Here is an 18,728-nt window from a genome sequence, read left to right on the forward strand (position 1 = left end):
GCAAGAAATAACTTTAACCTCTTCATCTTTCCCAAATCCGTAAAAATGGCAACAAGGCCAGTCCCCTCATCCACAACACTGTACATGAACATATTTTATTTACTTACTATAAACCTCTGTCAGTGTTTGAGATGTAAAGGGGTGAGTGAAGGAAATCAATTATTCACCTTTAGACCCTCCTCTATCTGGAGAACACTCTTAGGGAAAGAGCTGCCAGGTTCTGAAGACTCTGGGGTGCTGACCTGCAGTGCTTGGAGCCCCACACCAGTGAGGCATCACCTCCCAGCCCACCTCAGGAGGAGGGAAGACTCAGAAAATCAATCTGAACCCAGCAAATTTGGGCTTGTAGAATTCTGTCAGTAAAAAAATATTACCTTTCATACAATGATTCCTGGAGATGTCAGGGAGAAAGGGTCAGGGCAAATAAAACAGATTTGTAACATTTTATTGAACAGCAGGAAATGTAGCTTTTGTTCATCATGCTGCTGGATGTAAGGGTAATTTGCACATGTGTAAATAAACTTTTCCATGTTTTCAAAGCTGCTGCTCTGAAAACAGCTCAGGCAGTGACAGCCACAGAACCATCCAGGGAAGATTGAGGTACAGAGCAGAGTGCTGGGAGCAGCAGAGGGATCTGTGGCTGTAAATCCAGCTACAGCCACACAGTAAATTGTCAGTGGCTATTTTGTGCTGAGCCATCTGTTGCCTTGGCTACAGTGCCAGCAAAGATTTCAGGGTATCTGGATGTCTGTACAAGCTCCAGAAAACCCAAACTCTGCTGTTTGGCAAGAGCAGCCCTGAGCTGCCTGACACAGTGAGCCTTGCTGCTGGCCTGGACACACGTGTCACTGCTCAGGAGCAAGCTCTGGCCCAGGGAACACCCAGCTCCCTTTGACCTGTACAGCCAGAGTGTCTGTCCCACATCCCAGTGGACACATCCTGCAGTGTTTCCCTCAAATGTTATTCCTGTATCTGTATCACAAGTAACTTAGCAGAGCCCATGGGAGGTGCTGTTCATGTTCTCCATCAGTGCCTTTCTTTGGAGTAGATGGTGCTCTAAAATAGAATATTTGTGTGTAGATAGAATTGTTTTCAGTTGAGAAGTAGTCTTGTAAAAATTGATCACAGATCTGTTGGTGAGGGCTTGAAATGCTGCTCCACAGACTGCTTTCCATCCTCCAGAACTCTGGAAATGCGCTGAAAAAACACCAAAACAGATTTCATATGTTAAAATTGATTCTGTGCTGGATTCAGTACTAAGTGTATTAATTACTTGTGCCTTTAAACTGTAGCTAGAGAAAAAAGACACTGACCAAATCCTGCATATTTTGAATTAATTTCTCTATTCTGCAAAACCTTAAACATGTATTTAAACCCATGCACATGATTCCAAACATGTTATGAAGCACTTCACAAGTGGATTTTTATCTGTAGTTAGTCCTTTTTCTGCCATGCAAGAGACAACATTCAATCCTCTGTCTTTTATATGCTATTTAAATTTAAATATGAGTGGACGAGATAGTGCTGAAAAGCTGCAGCTCCTGGGTTTGAAATGAGCAAATGTGTGATAAATTGCATATAATGAAATACTACAGACTTCACATTAATAGGTTATTCTTGTTCCTACCAGAAAAAATGTGATTATGAACACATTTAACTGAAGGTTTTCCTAAATGTTACTATGTGGTCCCTGAAGGCATAATCCTTTTCTTTTTTTTTAAGAAAACCCCAAAACACTGCAGAAAGTAATGAATACAAATGAAACCCGTTACCTAGGAAAAAAGAAACCAAAACAACAAACCCTTTGCATTGAAAGATCAGAAAAGCTGGCACGTAAATATTTCAGAATACTTATGTTGGTAGCTACCCATATCCTGCATTAAATGTCACCTTCCCATTACCTTCAAAGTAGGAAAACTTTCACATTCTGTGTCTGACAAGCTGATCTGGATATTACTTTCTCGTTTTCCTTTTTTTAATTTTTAATTTTTTTTCCTGTCAAACACTATGCTAAATGAAATAGTTTTAATTTTGTGCAAATTTCAGACATCAGCGAAACGTTCCTCACTTTAATGGAAGGCAGCCGGCTCTGAGCCAGAGGGACGGCTCCAGCAGCAGCCGATTTCCCCTTGGCACCCATCATCTCCCCCCAGCACCCCCGCTCGCTCGCTCGGGGCCCGCCGCTCCCATCCCGGCCCCGCCGCTCCCCTCCCGCCCTGCGGCTCCGCTCTCGGCGGGCGGCCCGCGCCCCCTGGCGGGGCGGGAGCGGAGCTGCACACGCAGGGGCGCCCCTGCATCCTTCCAGTGCTGCATCCCTGCATCCTTCAGTCCTGCACCCCTGCATCCTTCAGTCCTGCATCCCTGCATCCTTCAGTCCTGCATCCTTCAGCCCTGCATCCTTCAGCCCTGCATCCTTCAGTCCTGCATCCCTGCATCCTTCAGTCCTGCATCCCTGCATCCTTCCATCCCTGCATCCTTCCGTCCTTCCATCCCTGCATCCTTCAGTCCTGCATCCCTGCATCCTTCAGTCCTGCATCCCTGCATCCTTCCATCCCTGCATCCTTCCGTCCTTCCATCCCTGCATCCTTCAGTCCTGCATCCTTCATCCCTGCATCCTTCCAGTGCTGCATCCCTGCATCCTTCCGTCCTGCACCCCTGCATCCTTCAGTCCTGCATCCCTGCATCCTTCAGTCCTGCATCCTTCAGTCCTGCATCCTTCAGCCCTGCATCCTTCAGTCCTGCATCCCTGCATCCTTCAGTCCTGCATCCCTGCATCCTTCCATCCCTGCATCCTTCCGTCCTTCCATCCCTGCATCCTTCAGTCCTGCATCCCTGCATCCTTCAGTCCTGCATCCCTGCATCCCTGCATCCTTCCATCCCTGCATCCTTCAGTCCTGCATCCTTCCATCCCTGCATCCTTCCATCCCTGCATCCTTCAGTCCTGCATCCTTCCATCCCTGCATCCTTCAGTCCTGCATCCTTCAGTCCTGCATCCTTCAGTCCTGCATCCTTCCATCCTTCCATCCCTTCATCCCTGCATCCTTCCAGTGCTGCATCCTTCAGTCCTGTATCCTTCCATCCCTTCATCCCTGCATCCTTCCAGTGCTGCATCCTTCAGTCCTGCATCCTTCAGTCCTGCATCCTTCCACCCCTCCATTCCTGCATCCTTCAGTCCTGCCTCCTTTAGTCCTGCATCCCTGCATCCTTCCATCCCTGCATCCTTCCAGTCCTGTATCCTTCCATCCCTGCATCCTTCCAGTCCTGCATCCTTCCATCCCTGCATCCTTCCATCCCTCCATCCCTGCATCCTTCCATCCCTGCATCCTTCATCCCTGCATCCTTCAGTCCTGCATCCTTCAGTCCTGCACCCCTGCATCCTTCAGTCCTGCATCCCTGCATCCTTCCATCCCTGCATCCTTCAGCCCTGCATCCTTCAGCCCTGCGTCCTTCAGCCCTGCATCCTTCCATCCCTGCATCCTTCAGCCCTGCATCCTTCAGTCCTGCATCCTTCCATCCCTCCATTCCTGCATCCTTCAGTCCTTGCATCCTTCCAGTCCTGCATCCTTCAGTCCTGCATCCTTCCATTCCTGCATCCTTCCATTCCTGCATCCTTCAGTCCTGCATCCTTCAGTCCTCCATTCCTGCATCCTTCCATCCCTGCATCCTTCCAGTCCTGTATCCTTCAGTCCTGCATTCTTCCATCCCTGCATCCCTGCATCCCTGCATCCCTGCATCCTTCCATCCCTGCATCCTTCCAGCCCTCCATCCCTGAATCCCTGCACCCCTCCATCCCTCCATTCTTCCCATCCTCCATCTCTCCATCCTCCCAGTCCTCCATCCCTCTATCCCTGCATCTCTCCCACTGGAAGTGCTGCCCCAGCCAGCTTTGCCTCCACATTGAGCTTCCTCTCTGACAAAAGCATCAAGAAAAGAAAGGCAGGGTTTGCCTTTTGAGCCTATTTGTCTCAAATACTTAATTTTCATAGCACAGAATTTTTGAACATGTAACCCTTCCCTTTTTCCCCCCACAAACACACAGGACCTACCATTGTTTTCAAAAACTGGTTCACTTTCTTTCTTTTGAAGGTTTTCTTGTCACCATCTGAGGTGGAAGGGAACACTGGTTGGCTCAGCCTGTGTGAGGCAATTGTTTCATCAGATGCCACAGTGCTGACAGACAGAGTTAATCCTTAGGATGGAAACAATATTGGTTACACAAAACAAAACCAAAAAAGGAGAGTCAGACTGTAAGACAAAGCAGAACTCAAAATTGTGAAGTAGTACAATGACTAGAAAAAATGGAGACATTTTTAATCCAACTATAACCCTAGAATAAAAAATTAAATAATAGGGAAATTATAAACTTCATTACATTGAAACTGAACAGTGAAAAAGAAGAAGCAATCTGGCCAAAGAATTAAAAATAGATAAACACATGCCAAAGAAGTGGGCCATGGCAGGCTGATGTGCTAAACATCTGTTACAGCATCTGGAAAGAGAGGGGCAGTGAGAGGGATAGATGAAATGCAGGCTAAGAAATGGGATGTGCTGTGGAGCAAGGGGGTAAAAGAGACTGAAACTGGGCCTGTTTTCTCTCTGTGCCCCAGCCTAGAGATGAGCTCCAGCTTCAGTCACACTCTCCCTTTTCTTTCACCCTTCTGTCTGGGGGCAGCTGGGTTATCTTGCTTCCCCTGCCTCCCTGGTGAGGCAATCTATGGGATTCCTCTCTGCCTTCAAAACCAGAAGTTGAAATCCTGTTATGGGGCAAGCTCTGGGGATATTCATCCCCCAGAGCACAGCACAGAGCATTTCTCCCAGTTTCACACACTGCCCTTGGCTGTGAGCCCTTGTTTGTGCTCCTGAGGCCCTACAGAGCAGGGAAGCTGAATACATCTTGCCTCTTTCTAGGCAGCAGGAATGCTCACACTGCACAAAGAAGTGAAATTCAGAGCTCCAGGAGTAACAGAATTTGCATTTTGGCACAAGGTGCTGTGGTGTTACCCAGCATTTGGAGCAGTACAGCCTCACATGCACAGAGCACTCTTCAATTATAATCTTTGTCCCAGTGGATTTCAGAAGGGTGGAGAGAGCTGCCAGCCCTGCTTGGAACAAACCCTTCATTTCTGTTTTCCTACCATCCTAATAATGTTCAGAATTCTCACCCTGGGGTAAGCACCTTACCTGGGATAGTTGGCATAGAACGACTGACAGTGCTCATCTGCTTGAGGACAGAAGTTTTCTGAGGTGCCACCACATGTTCTGAGAGGTTGGTGTCACTCATGAACTCATATTTCCTTGACAGCTGTTAGATAAAAAAGCCCCAGCATTAAGGATGGACTGAGACTTTGGTTCATGTATCATACGAAGTACAATCTAAAAATATGCAACAATTTTGCAGATAATTTATAGTTAGATAAAAACTTCTCAGTCTACTTAGAAAAAAAGAATTCTAAAAAAATTACAGAAGTAATCTGTGACCTGAAATCTGAATTCCTACCCTATTTTTGGCATAATACCATCAGACAACTCTGGGTGCGATCTGCAAAATAAAATGAAGTTTTGAAAACATTTCATTTTAATTCCTATTGCATTAACATGCCCAGCTTGGCTGCTGCAAAGCTTTGTCACTGCTTTTTTGAAGCAGAAGAAAATCCTCTAACTCAATACACAGTGGGATCCCCACAGTTTGCTGTATGTGTTATCTAATTTCATCAAAAGCCAAAGGTGTTACTTGGTTTTGTCTATCAGAGCTTCTCAAAGGATGACTGTGCTTTATCTCTCTTTTGCACAAGGACATGCAGTGTAAGACAGTCATAATCATCCATGAGTTTCTCTGTGCTTCTCCAAACAGCCTTGCCTTTCTACTCCATTCATTTTACCTTTGATGATTCCTTCAAACATTTTTGATCAAATTATTTATGTTCCTTCCATGTATTTCAACAATCTGTTACTGCCTGGCTTTTTAATTTAGATGAGGCTTGTGTATCTAGAGGACATACACTAAAATCCAATTCTCCCGAGGATTAAACTCTGTGTATAAAAAAAGCCCAGTGGAAGTGACAAAAGTGACTGCAATGATCCAGCAGGGCAATAAAAGCCCTTGGATGATTTATGCAGTGCTTCCAAACTTCAGTCTGGCACCATGGAAGGAGCAGGGTTTGCAATCTTGCAGTTTCCTAACAGCTGCATGTTCCATAACAAGGTACAAAACGTCCAGGGCTCATCACTTCTGAAATAGCCCTGACTGTGAGGAGCTGCTGTGGAATGTCAGCACAGTCAATTGCCTCTCCACAGGAAAGCAGCTGAACCCTCCCCACCCAGGGCTCCTTTTTCAGCTATCCAGAATCTGCCAGAGCCTCAGAGCTCTGCTATCTGTCGCCAGAAGCCAGGAGGGATGATCTGATTTTCTCATTGATTTGTTTTCTCCACAGCATCTTGCATGTTTGATTCATGACAGGGCAGATCATCTCTGCATCCTGCATCCTTCCCTTTATGACAGCTGGAGTTCTCTGGGATATGTTTTCCTTTTTCTAAGGAAAGAGGTAATGTCCTCTTTTTCATGGATTATAAACCACTAAATCAGTAACATACACATTTCATGTCAGAGATAGAAATATCAGCTGCTGTCTTCTCATCAGCAAACACCACACTGCTTCTTTTTGTTCTTTTTTTGGACCTTCTCATCTTGACTTCAGGATGAGGATTATTTTGAGGAGCAGTCTCCTCTGCTTCAGCTTTTCCTTGCTTTGGTAGCACTGCTTCCAGATCAAAGCTGTAGGAGCAAAAGAAAGAAAAGTACAAGTTCCTTAGTGATATTTTAAAAGCTGCTGGTATTCTGATGTCATTTCCCCATGAAATATAAATACAGGTCATTCTTTCCTTCTACTTTCTAGACAGCCTTGCAAGCTGCTGGCAAAAAGTATCTGATGTGCTTCAGCAGCTGGCAACTGGAGATACAAATAAGATGCCTTCAGGCAGTGTGACACCATCTTAAAATGTAGTGAAGAATGTAAAATATTAAAATGAGCTCAAATCCCTGTTCATAGATTTGTGCATCAGCTTAACTAACCAGAGCAGAGCTCACATGATAAGTTGATGTGTGGTGATGGTGGTGCTGAAAGTGAGGCAGGCTGCTCTGGTGTACAACGACCAAAGTGGAACAGAGTATTGCTGTCTGTTGCCATGTTTTAAATGCATTCTCCTATTTATTTCACCATATTGGATAAGAATGCACACACTCAGAGATTAACCCCTCTTCCACCTTCTCTCTTCCTTTCATTTTTACAGTTTAAAAATTGAGCTACTTCTCATTAAAAAAAAAAGGCCCATGAAATTGGAGCTGGCTTTACTCCCTTCTCAACCTTTGGAGCATGGGACTGAACTTATGTTACAACATAAAAATTGATAAATCAAGAACTGTGGTCACTCTGTTGACCTGTGCTTCCTAGAAACAAATTAGCATCCTAAGAACAAAAAGCAGGTGCAGGATGCCTTGTCTGGTTGTGTCAGAGGTGTCCTGGTGAGCTGCAGCACACAAATGATGTTGGTCTGCTCCACCTTCTGGAGGGCAGCAGGAGCAGCCTCAGGAATCTCCAAGAAGAACAAGGGCTGTCTTAAAAACCAACCCTTCCACACTAGGCTCATACACCACTGGTCTTCTTCAAAGTGAACTACTCAGAAAGGGAGATCAGATGTTTAAAAAATAATCAAACACTGCTCAACAGGTTCAGTTTTATATGTACCTTGTTTGGGAGGAAGTTTTGTGTGCCTGAAAGATAATTTATAAAGTGAACTAAACAATTTGTGGATGAAAAGCTATACCTATAATTGTTCTCTCAAATTTAAAAGTTTCTTTGTTTTCCATCAGGCAAAGCATTTTACATTGCTACAGATTTTACTAAAATCTTCCACCTCCTTTTCAAGTTTGTAAAATGTAGATATGAAAGGAACAATTATTACAAACAAAAAGATGCTAATTAAGTTAAAAGCTGTTTAAAAAGAAACTTGTAAAAAACCGCAGATCTTGCTAAGTGTTTGGAAATTAATTTAATTTTTAAAATACTTATTTTCTGAAAATGAAATACCACTTTTTTTTTTTAATGAGAGTTGAACATATTTTGTCTACTAAGATTCAAACGCTGTAGTTTTCAGCATGGAGGAAGTGATAGCTACAGTTAAAAATAATGTTGGTATAGTCTAAAAAGGCTGCTGGTGATTTTCATTCCTTTTCTAAAATCTTTTTGCTTCATCTCATAAAACTGATTAAAAAACAGGACTGAAAAAGAAGAATGATTTATAACCAAGTGTATTTCTAGCCCACCTTTCTGAGGCAGGTTTTCTGGGAGTGCTGCAGTCAGAGCTGATGGAGCACATGGAGATGAAGGATAACTGGCGGTAGGACTTGAGCATCGACCTCGGCCGCCCCAGCCTCTTGTCATCAAACTCTGGCTGCAGGGGAAAGGGAAACACATCCTGTCAAACTCCTCCTAATTCATCCTCCTCACACCAGGCCTGACCACTGTGCAGGTGTTCAACACCTGGCATTAAAGGAGTTGTCTGCTCCCATTGATGACTGTGATTTATCCTGGGTCTGGATGAGTTCGTGCTCCTCAAACCTCCCCAACGCAATTCACAAAATACATTCTCTGCAAAATTTAAATAGGTTGGGGTTTTTAAACCAAACCTGCCCAAACCCTCCCAAACTCAATTCACAAAATTCATTCTCTGCAAAATTTTAAATAAGTTGGGTTTTTTAAGTGCTGGAGGGTTCAAGCAAGCAGCAGGATTTCTGATTGTGGATTGCAGCCTCTGTTTTTGCAATTATTATTGCAAGAATATGATTATAATAATATATGATCATAGAATTATAATTATATAATAATGTATTATTATAATAATATCATTACATTATAATATATTAGATGTAAATATATATTATAATATGATTATTGCATTATAATATACAATGCATTATATATTATTGCATTATAGTATATTATATACTATATACCATATAATATAGTATACATTATATATGATACATAATACATTGTAATAATATTATAATATTATAATATTATAATATTATATATATATAATTAATAATTATAATCTTACACAATTTCAAGTAACTTATTGCAATTAAAGCCTCTATTATTGCAAAATAAAAGCCATATTCAGATATATAGATAGAATTTTCATCATACAGGTATATAATACAGCACATATCCAAAATTTAAATTAGAAATTTGCTACTTTTCTGCTAATAACATTCTATTATAAAATCACCAATGTTGAAAGCAAAAATATAAAATAATTTCCAAAGCAACAGGCATTTAATCACAAAAACCAGGCAATGTCATTCTTGCTACTCTGCACAACTCAGATAGAATATTTTATTCAAGAATTATCTGGGGAGTTTGTGTTCAGGAGTTATCCTTCAGTTGCCAGACATTTCAGTTTGTTCTCAACTAATATTTATAGTATTATACACATGACAGGTTTTACTTCACAACACAGCTGGAAGTGGCTGGCATAGGGAGACATCAATTGCAGATCAAAGCCCTAAACCACTAAGAAAAATTACAAAGAGAACAAACATAAGAACTTGCTTTTACTTCCTCAATAAGGCTGAAAAGACTTGCAATTTTAATTTGTAATAAAATATACTAAAAATCTCCCAGAATGAGGAATACTTGATGTGTCAGAGAATTGAATCAGCTCTTGCATGATACAACTCAGATCCTACTATCTTTATATCACAAGAAAACCCATAAGCAAAACAAAATAGCATGTTTTTGTTTAGAAGATGATGTGTGTTAAATAAAGAGAAATTGGGTAGAGGTTAAAAGGAGAGTAATACCAATTCTCTGGCTCCATATTGTTTTTCCACTTTAACTTTCAAGTGCATGAAACATTCCTCCATCCGGTCATGGAAAGGACGAAGATTATCAGAAACTCTTCTTTCATGAATTTTAATTCCAGCCCCAAGGAAAGGTATCTTAGGAGGAACAAAAGAAGAGAAAAGGTGAGACTTTTCATTTGTGTCCCACAACCTCTCTGGCTGTGTTTAAATTATCTAGAAAATCAACTGCAAAACTCTTCCTATGACTGGCAGGTGGATTTGCCCACTGATGTCAGCTTGGAGCAGCAGATACAAGATGGAAAAGGCTCATGGAAAATGGGTTTTCCCAGTAAATTGCTGAAGAATGTTGGTTGCTTCACAGAGGCTGTTTTCTCTCTTCTATATATTTTAACGTTACGAGATTTGTGCAAAAATACTTTTAGCTCCCCTGCTGCCACTAACCTTTTCTAACTGCTTTATTTCAGCTTTTAACTCTTTTGCATTAATATCTGGGATTTTTTTGTGAAATCCACTTAGATTCCATGCTCACCTTTTGTGTTCTGACTCAGTAAATACTGTGAACATTGATCCACTCATCATGTTGATCATATTTTACGGAAGTGCAATTCCAAAATAACTTTTAAAATTGTGGTATTAAAGCCTCTCTGTTACTGACAGATCTGTTTGTTCTCCTTAGAGGGATTTGGAGGGATAGGTAGAAATTACCCATTTTTTCCTAATGCCAGGTGACATTGTGGTCAGTCAACCCCACTGAATTAATGGAGTGATTCTGATGGCCAGAAAACAACCACACACAGAGCTGTGATGGGCAATGACACAGGAGAAACTGCAAAGGTACAACTCAAATAATAACCAAACTGGCATGAATCAAAGTGAAACAGGAAGAAACTTAAAAAACATTAAGAAAATACATTAAGAAAAAAAACATTAAGAAAATAGTACAAACTGAAGCTATTTGTAAGATTCATTTCAAGGCTGGGAGAGGAATGACCAGTAAATTTGTGCTGTTTCTCATCTATGAAAGAGAGACAGAATCACAGAATCATTGAATAGTTTGGGTTGGAAGGGACCTTTAAAGGTTATCCAGTCCAACCCCTTGCCATAGACAGGGACAATTCCATCAGGTTGCTCAGAGCCAGCCTGACCGTGGATGTTTCCAGGGATGTTTTTAGTAAGTACAAAAAATGAGACATGGAACATGAGGAGAAAGACCTTGAGCCATTCTTTTCTAATAGTACAATCCCAGATGAACTCCCACTATTTCTTACCATCCCTCTATCTATCTATTATAGCAATGATTTCTATTTGGTTAATGGAAATAGAATGGATAATTTCTGAGGTCATGTTTTTTTCTGCTTCATTATCATTATCGGGTCAACAGAAAGAGCCATTTTCCCTTGAATCTCAGCAAAAATAGAGTTTTTTCTGCTACCACCTTCCATGGGTGCATTTTCCTCCTTGAGGACAAAAGGGTTCTGCAGGCTGGTTGTCTTATTTTACATACACAGTATATAAAATAATAAATAGTAAAGCCAAATAACCTCAGTGCTGCTGGTATAGGGAGAATATTCAGTTCTTTGGAGATACAGATAGAAATGTTTACTTATAGTCTTCCATGCTATTTACCACACAGAAGACACATAGCTGCAATCTTGAAGGGTCACTGAGCATGAAAATAATTCCTGAGAGCAGCAAATACTCCATTAATGTTTCTAGTGGACAAAAACCCCAAACCAACCTCCCCCAAAAAAATAAAACAAACAAACCAAAAAACAAATACTCTAGGAAAGAGTTGTTTCCCAAGAGAGTTTCTGACATTTGCCAACCCCAGAAATTCATGAAATCATTATGATTTTTGTCATGCTCTCAGTTTTGTCTTCAGGAATACAATCCAAGCAGGAAATCCTGGTCCTTTTAACTATAAATGTGGCCTGCTATATGTGGCTTCTGATAATCCATTCCAGATTATGTGTTCTACAAATACCTTTCAAGGGCTAAAAAGAAGTGGAAATGACACAATCAGCTCAATGCTGTGTTCTCCTGCTAGGCAGGAATGGAACAAAGGAACCCTGGTGAAGCCTTAGTGGTGGCTGTCAGTGAGAAATTACCTGCCAAGCAATGAGATCTTTGAGTCTGTTCAGCTTCTCTGTATCCTCTGGATGGTGCCTGATATATTCTTCTGTAAAGAAAGCCTTAGACAAAAAAATAAATAAACACAGTCCATCATTTTGACATGTAAAGAAATCAAGCATTAATCCACAGAGCCCAGCTGGTGATCATAATATTGGTCAGCAAAGAGGGGAGGAACATGCATGGTCCTCAGCCAGATGCTGCTGGTGATAATTTTTCCCTCTATCAGCTGGGAACTGAGGTGCACTTTTAAAAAAGATGTATTTGGTCTTTATCCAGCACTTCTGACTTTGTGACCCTTATTATGAAACCCAATTATTGTTTCTTTAATTAAGTTTACAGTGAAACTAAAAAGGCACAGATTTGGAGTTATCATGCTTTGATAAGCTCAGTTATTCTGGTTTGACTTCAAAGATAGAGGTGACCAGGAAAGGAGGATATGAGGATCCTTTAACTGATGGAATGATGGCTTTCCTGTTCCCCATCCCCACTGCTCTGCCACTTGAACAAGGATGTGGGAGGATTATGAAATGGTGCACCTGAAAATGTTCTTTGCAGTGACTCCAAAGCTCCTACCTTCTCATATTTAGCAAAGCCACCCATAACAGCTGGATCAACAATTCCATTCAGAAGCATGGAAAGTGGATTAATAGGGAGGTTCTCATCACTCTGGTACTGGTTAATCATCATCAAAATCTTTTCATTTGTCATGGACATAGTCTCAATAGCATTCTCTAAAGGACTAATTGTGCACTGTAAAGAAACAAAAGACTTCTAAGGTTCATACAGATATAAACAGGTTGGTTTGGTTTTATAAAACTCATGCACATGAACAACAATTTTGCAATTCAGCAAACCCACACAGACTTGTTCAATTCTGAAACTATAAATCAGGCATAAGATATATTGATCCTGTGTTGAGCAGTAGAAAGATTAAATGTAAATAAGAAATGTAAATAATGTTCTGTAAATAATAATGTAAACAATGTTTTGAATGTATAAAAAGAAGTAACTGTGGCCTTGTTGATAATTTTGCAGACTGGTTTGCACGTGAGGCTTGAACAGCTGCAGGTTGGGCAGACCCTGAGCACATCAATACTCACCTGGGAAATGGAGACCACCTCGAACCAGCGCAGGATTCCTGGGAGTTTGTAGGCTGTAACAAAGGAGGTCCTCTCAATCCACATAGACTATTAAAAGACACAGCAGGAGAAAATGATACTTCAGGATTGAAACTTTCATCTTTTCTGCCTTCTGAGATGTCAAAGGGAAATGGAGGTAGATGGAAAACATATGCATAATTTTTGAATAAAAAGGCACTGCAAACTGAATCTAGCACAGTGATTGGACAAATGGTTTTCCTGATTTCAGATTAGGTCATCTTCAGGCACAAAGCCTGCACAGAGCAGGGTAAAAAGAAAATTACCTTTGAATCTTTTAGTCTGTGTCCCTATTTTTGCCATTACAGATGGAATGGCTGTCTTTAAACTACCTGCTATTGCCTCTACCCAGATTATATTTCCTCCTTCCACATTTAAAATGTATTTCTGCAATTAAAAGCAGTAATAGCCCTATAACAACTTGCCAGAATTCTGACCTTTTTTTTGTTCCTCTCATTTTTCTTTTCTGAACAAGAATGGCTGTTGGTATTTGGAATAGCCACTTTTTCATTGACCCTGCTGCTCCTAATTTCAGAATCAGCTCATGGAGAAATACCACAATAGATGGAATAAAGACACTCCAACTGTCCCAGTTTCCACGTCTTTGAAGGAAACATGCACCTTATCTATTGTCCTCAGCAATGAAAACATCAACAATTTAGCTCTTGTAAAACCATTTCAAGGTATTTTAATAAATGGGCCCCAAACTCTCTAGTTTGCCAAGGAAGCCAAGGTGCTGCTGAGTACTGACAGCACATTCTGGGATGTCAGAGGAGAGTTTGTGCCTGAGGTGTTGATTTAACAGCAGGTAGGAAGCTCTTACATGAAAGTGTTGACTCTGCTAATCAGCACACACATAACAGAAATTGTACATTTTGGAAAGAAATGGCTTTTCCCAGCAGTGTGCCAAGAGCACAGCTTTAGCCATAAGGCCTGGATGGGATGCTTTTCAAAACAAACCATAAAATACTAGATACCTGTAAAATAAAAATACAGACACCACATTTTTATGCTTAACACTGAAAAGTAATTTATGGTGGTGTAGATTTCTTAGAATATTTGAAGAGTGAAGGCCATTCCTCAGCCTTCCACCACCAGGCATGGGAGTAAAAATGCCATAGGCAGTTCTCTGATGAGGTGAGATTTCACAGAACCCATGAAAGCAGACAGCACTCACCTCATTGCCAGCCTGGCAGCTGATGGAAGAGTTGAAAACTACAAGCAGCAAAGCATTTGTTATTTGTTTATTTGTTTATTTACATGTTACCTTGTTTCCTAATGGAAATCTGTACCAGAAAATGTTCCTGCTTAACACAAACATGTTGAAGGTGTTTAACTGCACAATGTTTACCTGCAACTGGAACAGTGATGCATAATTAAGTACACAGGGGTAGTGCTGAAACAGAGAAGTCTTGCATTTGGGTTTTTTGAACCAGATCTTAAGGTGTCTATAATGAGTAATCTGAGCCTAAGAAAGGAGCTAGGATCAAAATTCAGTTACCAGAACTACATCCATCACCTTGTAGTTAATTTACTTACAGCAAATTCATTTTCAGGGTCAACAGATCCTCTTCTGACTGGTCTTGAATAGTGGAACCTCTGCACGTTGTTTGACTTATAAAAGCTGAAAGATTTAAAAATTACTATTGTAAAACTCAGAAACCAGAAATTAATGGATCTTTTTATCACAGAGAAATATTTCATTTTGAGTAGTTGAGTTTTTAATTAAAAGTAAATTTACTGCTCAGAAAAAAAAGGACTTTACTGGAAACTCAGAAGGCAACTACTTTATCTATAAATCAGAGTCAACACACAGTATTTTATGAGTATTAAGCTTCAGCTTGTTACTGGGTGTATTTCCCAGGTATAAAAATTCCAGAACTTCCAGATTAATGTTCAAATCTACAGGAGGACTAGAAGAGATTTTTCCTCTCCTATCTTGCTGTGGCACATGCCCTGCTTGCCAGTTTTACCCTGGTTTATGAAAGGAGTCTTTCATTCAAAAGAACTGACTGAGCAGAGCAGGTATTTTCACCTGGAGTGGAACATGGCACATGAAAAAGCAATTTAATCTTGTCCAACAATCCTGCTCTCAATGCTGAGCAACATTCAACAAATTCAACAACTGAAGCTATTAATAACAATTTTGTGAGATAGATAATAGAATGTATATAAGTGCTTGTAGAGGGGTACACCAATGTAAAGAATCCTTTGCAAATTCATGTAAAATTCATGTTAAATTCATGTTATCCATGTTAAATTCTGTTCTATTCAGCTAATGTTTCATTCTCCATCATTGTGAGCACGTCTTTCCACTAAACTTGCAACCACTTGGCTTTTAGCACTGGCACTGCAGAGTTTTTTGCTGCTGCTAAATATTTTGCTTTCCAGAGAAAAATCTCTACTTTGAGTTTTTAGTATTTCTTTTAAAGATGATTTAAATTTAAACCCTTGTTAAGTAAAAGCTAATTTTGCAGAAAAAACACAAACTCAGAGATCTCTTCCAGTAAAACTGAACCTTGTTTTGAAAGCCCAGAAAAACAAATAGAGCAGCCCCAAACATCTGAGTTAAGCAAACCATGGTATGCTGGTTCATAGGAAACTATGATTTCTGATCCAAACTGCTAGGATTTTCTTCATCAGAAAAGAAATGTAACTGGAAATATTGCCACACTGAGTCAGATCCCTTTATGCAATTCCAGCTGAAAGGAATATATTGAAGCTCTTTGAGAGAATAAATGCATTGTCAACACCTAATGTAATGAACAATTAAATGCCCAATAAAGTAAACTCATAAAAGTAAATCTTTGAGCCCAGATGTAATCAGCAGTTTGGTTGAATTCTGCAGCTGAGACAAACCATTACAAAATCTTCCCTATGAGTTGAGATTGTACTTTACAAGGAACACTTTTATATAAACTGAAGCAGTTTGAAGTGTGGCAGGGTCTACACCTCCAACAGGACCATATTTATAACGTGCCTTTCAGTTACTGATTTTAAAATGAATCAGTAGTTGAAATTAGAGCCACAATTTTTTGTGGCTTTTTGGGTTGGGTTGTTTTTTGGTCTTTCTTTGTTTATTTTAAAATCCTATCACACCAGACCTGTGCTTGGATCTGCTTTATTTACTTTGGTGTATGTGGGGAGGTGATTCTTATTTTTCTATTCTGAATCAGTTGCTACTTCAGTAAAGATTCCATAGAGAGGGCTGCAGAACAAGGGCACAACTGGTTTGGAAGCAGCTCTTGGCCAGTCTGTTCTCAAAACACTTTGCTCAATTAATTTCCTTTATTCCTTTACAAAACCCATATTCCATTGCACCAGCAGCAACCATTTTGCCACCGTGTATTCAGCCAAGATATAACAAGATTCTTTCATTCAAGAGCCTTCATTCAACCACTCTCACACTGCCAGGCACTTCCAAGAGCCCTCTCCCCACTCCTTGTCTGAGAAGCTGTGTTGAAATCTCAATAACTTTGGCCCAAAGCACAGATTCTCCTCCCTGCCCTGCCTCCAGGAGTTATTTCTTCAGTGGTACATGGGTACAAGCTCTTCCATGGAGTTCCTGGGGAATATCCAGGACAGGTTGGATGGAGCTCTGAGCAGTGTCCCTGGGGGGTTGGACTCTGAAGGTCCCTCCCCTCACAAACTCTTCTCTGATTCTTTGAATACATAACTCAGTAAGTTAAGACAAAAAAACCTCCAGGATTCATTGGCAAATGAATGACTTCACAAAATAATGGTTGTCAATTTAGGAATATGGACTGATTTTCATTATATTGTCTACTACAGAAAATCACTTACTTTATGATTTGATCAGGCACTGCCTTATTTTTGAATCTAGGCTGCTCCTCCAGGACTGGCTGCACTGTAAAACATTGGATATCTGAAAGTGTGAACGTTAAGGGCATGTTATTAACTATTAGTATGAAATACTGTGGGCTGCAGGAGAAATAAAAAAATTAGTAATCATAAAAAAGACATTTTCTGATGAAAAATCTGAAGTGTTCAGGGTTTCATTTCTGGAGTTTCCTTGGCCAAAAAAGGAGAAATCTGCCAGTAGTAACCAGTGAATACATATTAATTCTAAACTGCATATTTTTATTATTTCCTGAGCTTGAATATCTGCAGCTGAATTTATCACACTGACTCATTCATTAAATTTTTAAGCTCAGGCAACTTACAAAAATAACATCAACCATATCTGATGTTAACAGTTTCACTGTGTAGCTTTAGGCATGCATAAAGTCATGATGGTTAACATTTTATTTTGAAATCTGTAACTGAATAGCCCTTTTACTTGAGATTTCCTTTTTCTATAGAAGTGCTGTTTCAAAAATCTGAATCCTGTATTTGTAAGTAAATATATCACATCCTTACATATTTCAGTATGTTTGAAACTCATGCCCTCAGGTTAGATCCTTTTGCATAAGTGCAGTAGTTCCTGTCTCCTGCTCCTTGCAAATAGATGAGCAAATTCTACCTTAAGGATTTAAACATGTGTTCTCCAAAAAAAAAAAAATTAATTAGTTAAGAGATAAGACAGACTTGGGAAAGCCTGGCTTTCAAGCTTAATGTGCTATTTTAGACAAGCCTGTAATACTCCCACTTCAGTCCCAACAGTGTGAAAAGAAAGTATTCCCATTTTTCCTCCAGAAAGTTCCATCAGAACAGACTCAAGAGAGTATGTGAAGTGTTACCACATTACCTTGAAAATTAATAAAGGAAAATCAGCATACAATGAGGTGATCTCATATCTACTCAGTCAGTAATGACTCAAATCAGAAGAAAAAGATAATCAGAGTTATTCTAACAAAGAAAAATTGAGGCCATTCTAGAAGCTGTTTAACAAGGTTTGTAAATTAATTTTCCTGAGAAAATTTCTGAGGGACCTGGGACGTGTTGCCAAGAAATGGAGGTGACACTGAAGTGTGGTGCCACTCAGAGCAGTGCTCAAAGAAGACATGAATTAAACATCAAGACACAACAGCTATAAATGTGAGGTAACAGAAAATTTGCTGCTTTAAACTCGGTCTCTTCAAGTGTGTGACACTGGTTTTGCCATTTGAAGAAAATAAAGCTAAACCATGTATGAGCTACAATGAATTTTCTTCCCTGAAAGGCTGTCAAGCCCTAGCACAGGCTGCCCAGGGAAGGGGTTGAGTCACCATCCCTGGGGGGGTTTAAAAAACATGTAGATGTGGCACTTGGGAACATGGGTGAACAAGGTTTATGGCTGGACTCAACCTTAAAGGTTTTTTCCAGCCCAAATGTTTCTATGACGAATGAAAGAGACAGACTCCTTAGAATTGTCAGAAAATCAGGAACTCTCTTAGGAACAAACCAGAAAAGACATGGAGGACGTGCAGGCAAAAGTGCAAACTGAGCTGCCATGTCGGTAATCTTTCAACCTCTTCAAGAAATCATTGTTTCACACGGTGTCCTGGACTGCCAAGCAAATTGTATTCTGTTTGCCATCTGTATGGCAGTTGTTTTCTGTTCATTGAGCAGTTTTATCTCTTCCACACCCATTCCTCCCTTCGGGGGGACACCTGCTGATAACAGCTACTGAA

General features: G+C 40.4%; 1 protein-coding gene across 1 annotated transcript in view; it reads right to left on the bottom strand.

Moving 5' to 3' along the window:
* Nucleotides 1-429: 429 nt before the first annotated feature.
* Nucleotides 430-18,728, bottom strand: part of DOCK2 (dedicator of cytokinesis 2) — a 162,915-nt gene continuing 144,616 nt past the window's right edge. The window contains exons 42-52 of the mRNA XM_071443091.1: nt 16,960-17,041; nt 14,695-14,779; nt 13,099-13,185; nt 12,572-12,748; nt 11,974-12,057; nt 9,863-10,000; nt 8,321-8,448; nt 6,592-6,772; nt 5,182-5,302; nt 4,047-4,189; nt 430-1,197 (exon numbers count right to left, since the gene is read on the bottom strand). Of these exons, the coding sequence (XP_071299192.1) occupies nt 1,123-1,197; nt 4,047-4,189; nt 5,182-5,302; nt 6,592-6,772; nt 8,321-8,448; nt 9,863-10,000; nt 11,974-12,057; nt 12,572-12,748; nt 13,099-13,185; nt 14,695-14,779; nt 16,960-17,041 (1,301 nt within the window). The 3' untranslated portion in view covers nt 430-1,122. The remainder of the gene's footprint in view (nt 1,198-4,046; nt 4,190-5,181; nt 5,303-6,591; nt 6,773-8,320; nt 8,449-9,862; nt 10,001-11,973; nt 12,058-12,571; nt 12,749-13,098; nt 13,186-14,694; nt 14,780-16,959; nt 17,042-18,728) is intronic.

The sequence above is a fragment of the Agelaius tricolor genome, unplaced genomic scaffold (genome assembly GCF_023055355.1).
Source record: "Agelaius tricolor isolate 1412-34295 unplaced genomic scaffold, bAgeTri1.0.p SCAF_18, whole genome shotgun sequence".
NCBI classification, from domain to species: Eukaryota; Metazoa; Chordata; class Aves; order Passeriformes; family Icteridae; genus Agelaius; species Agelaius tricolor.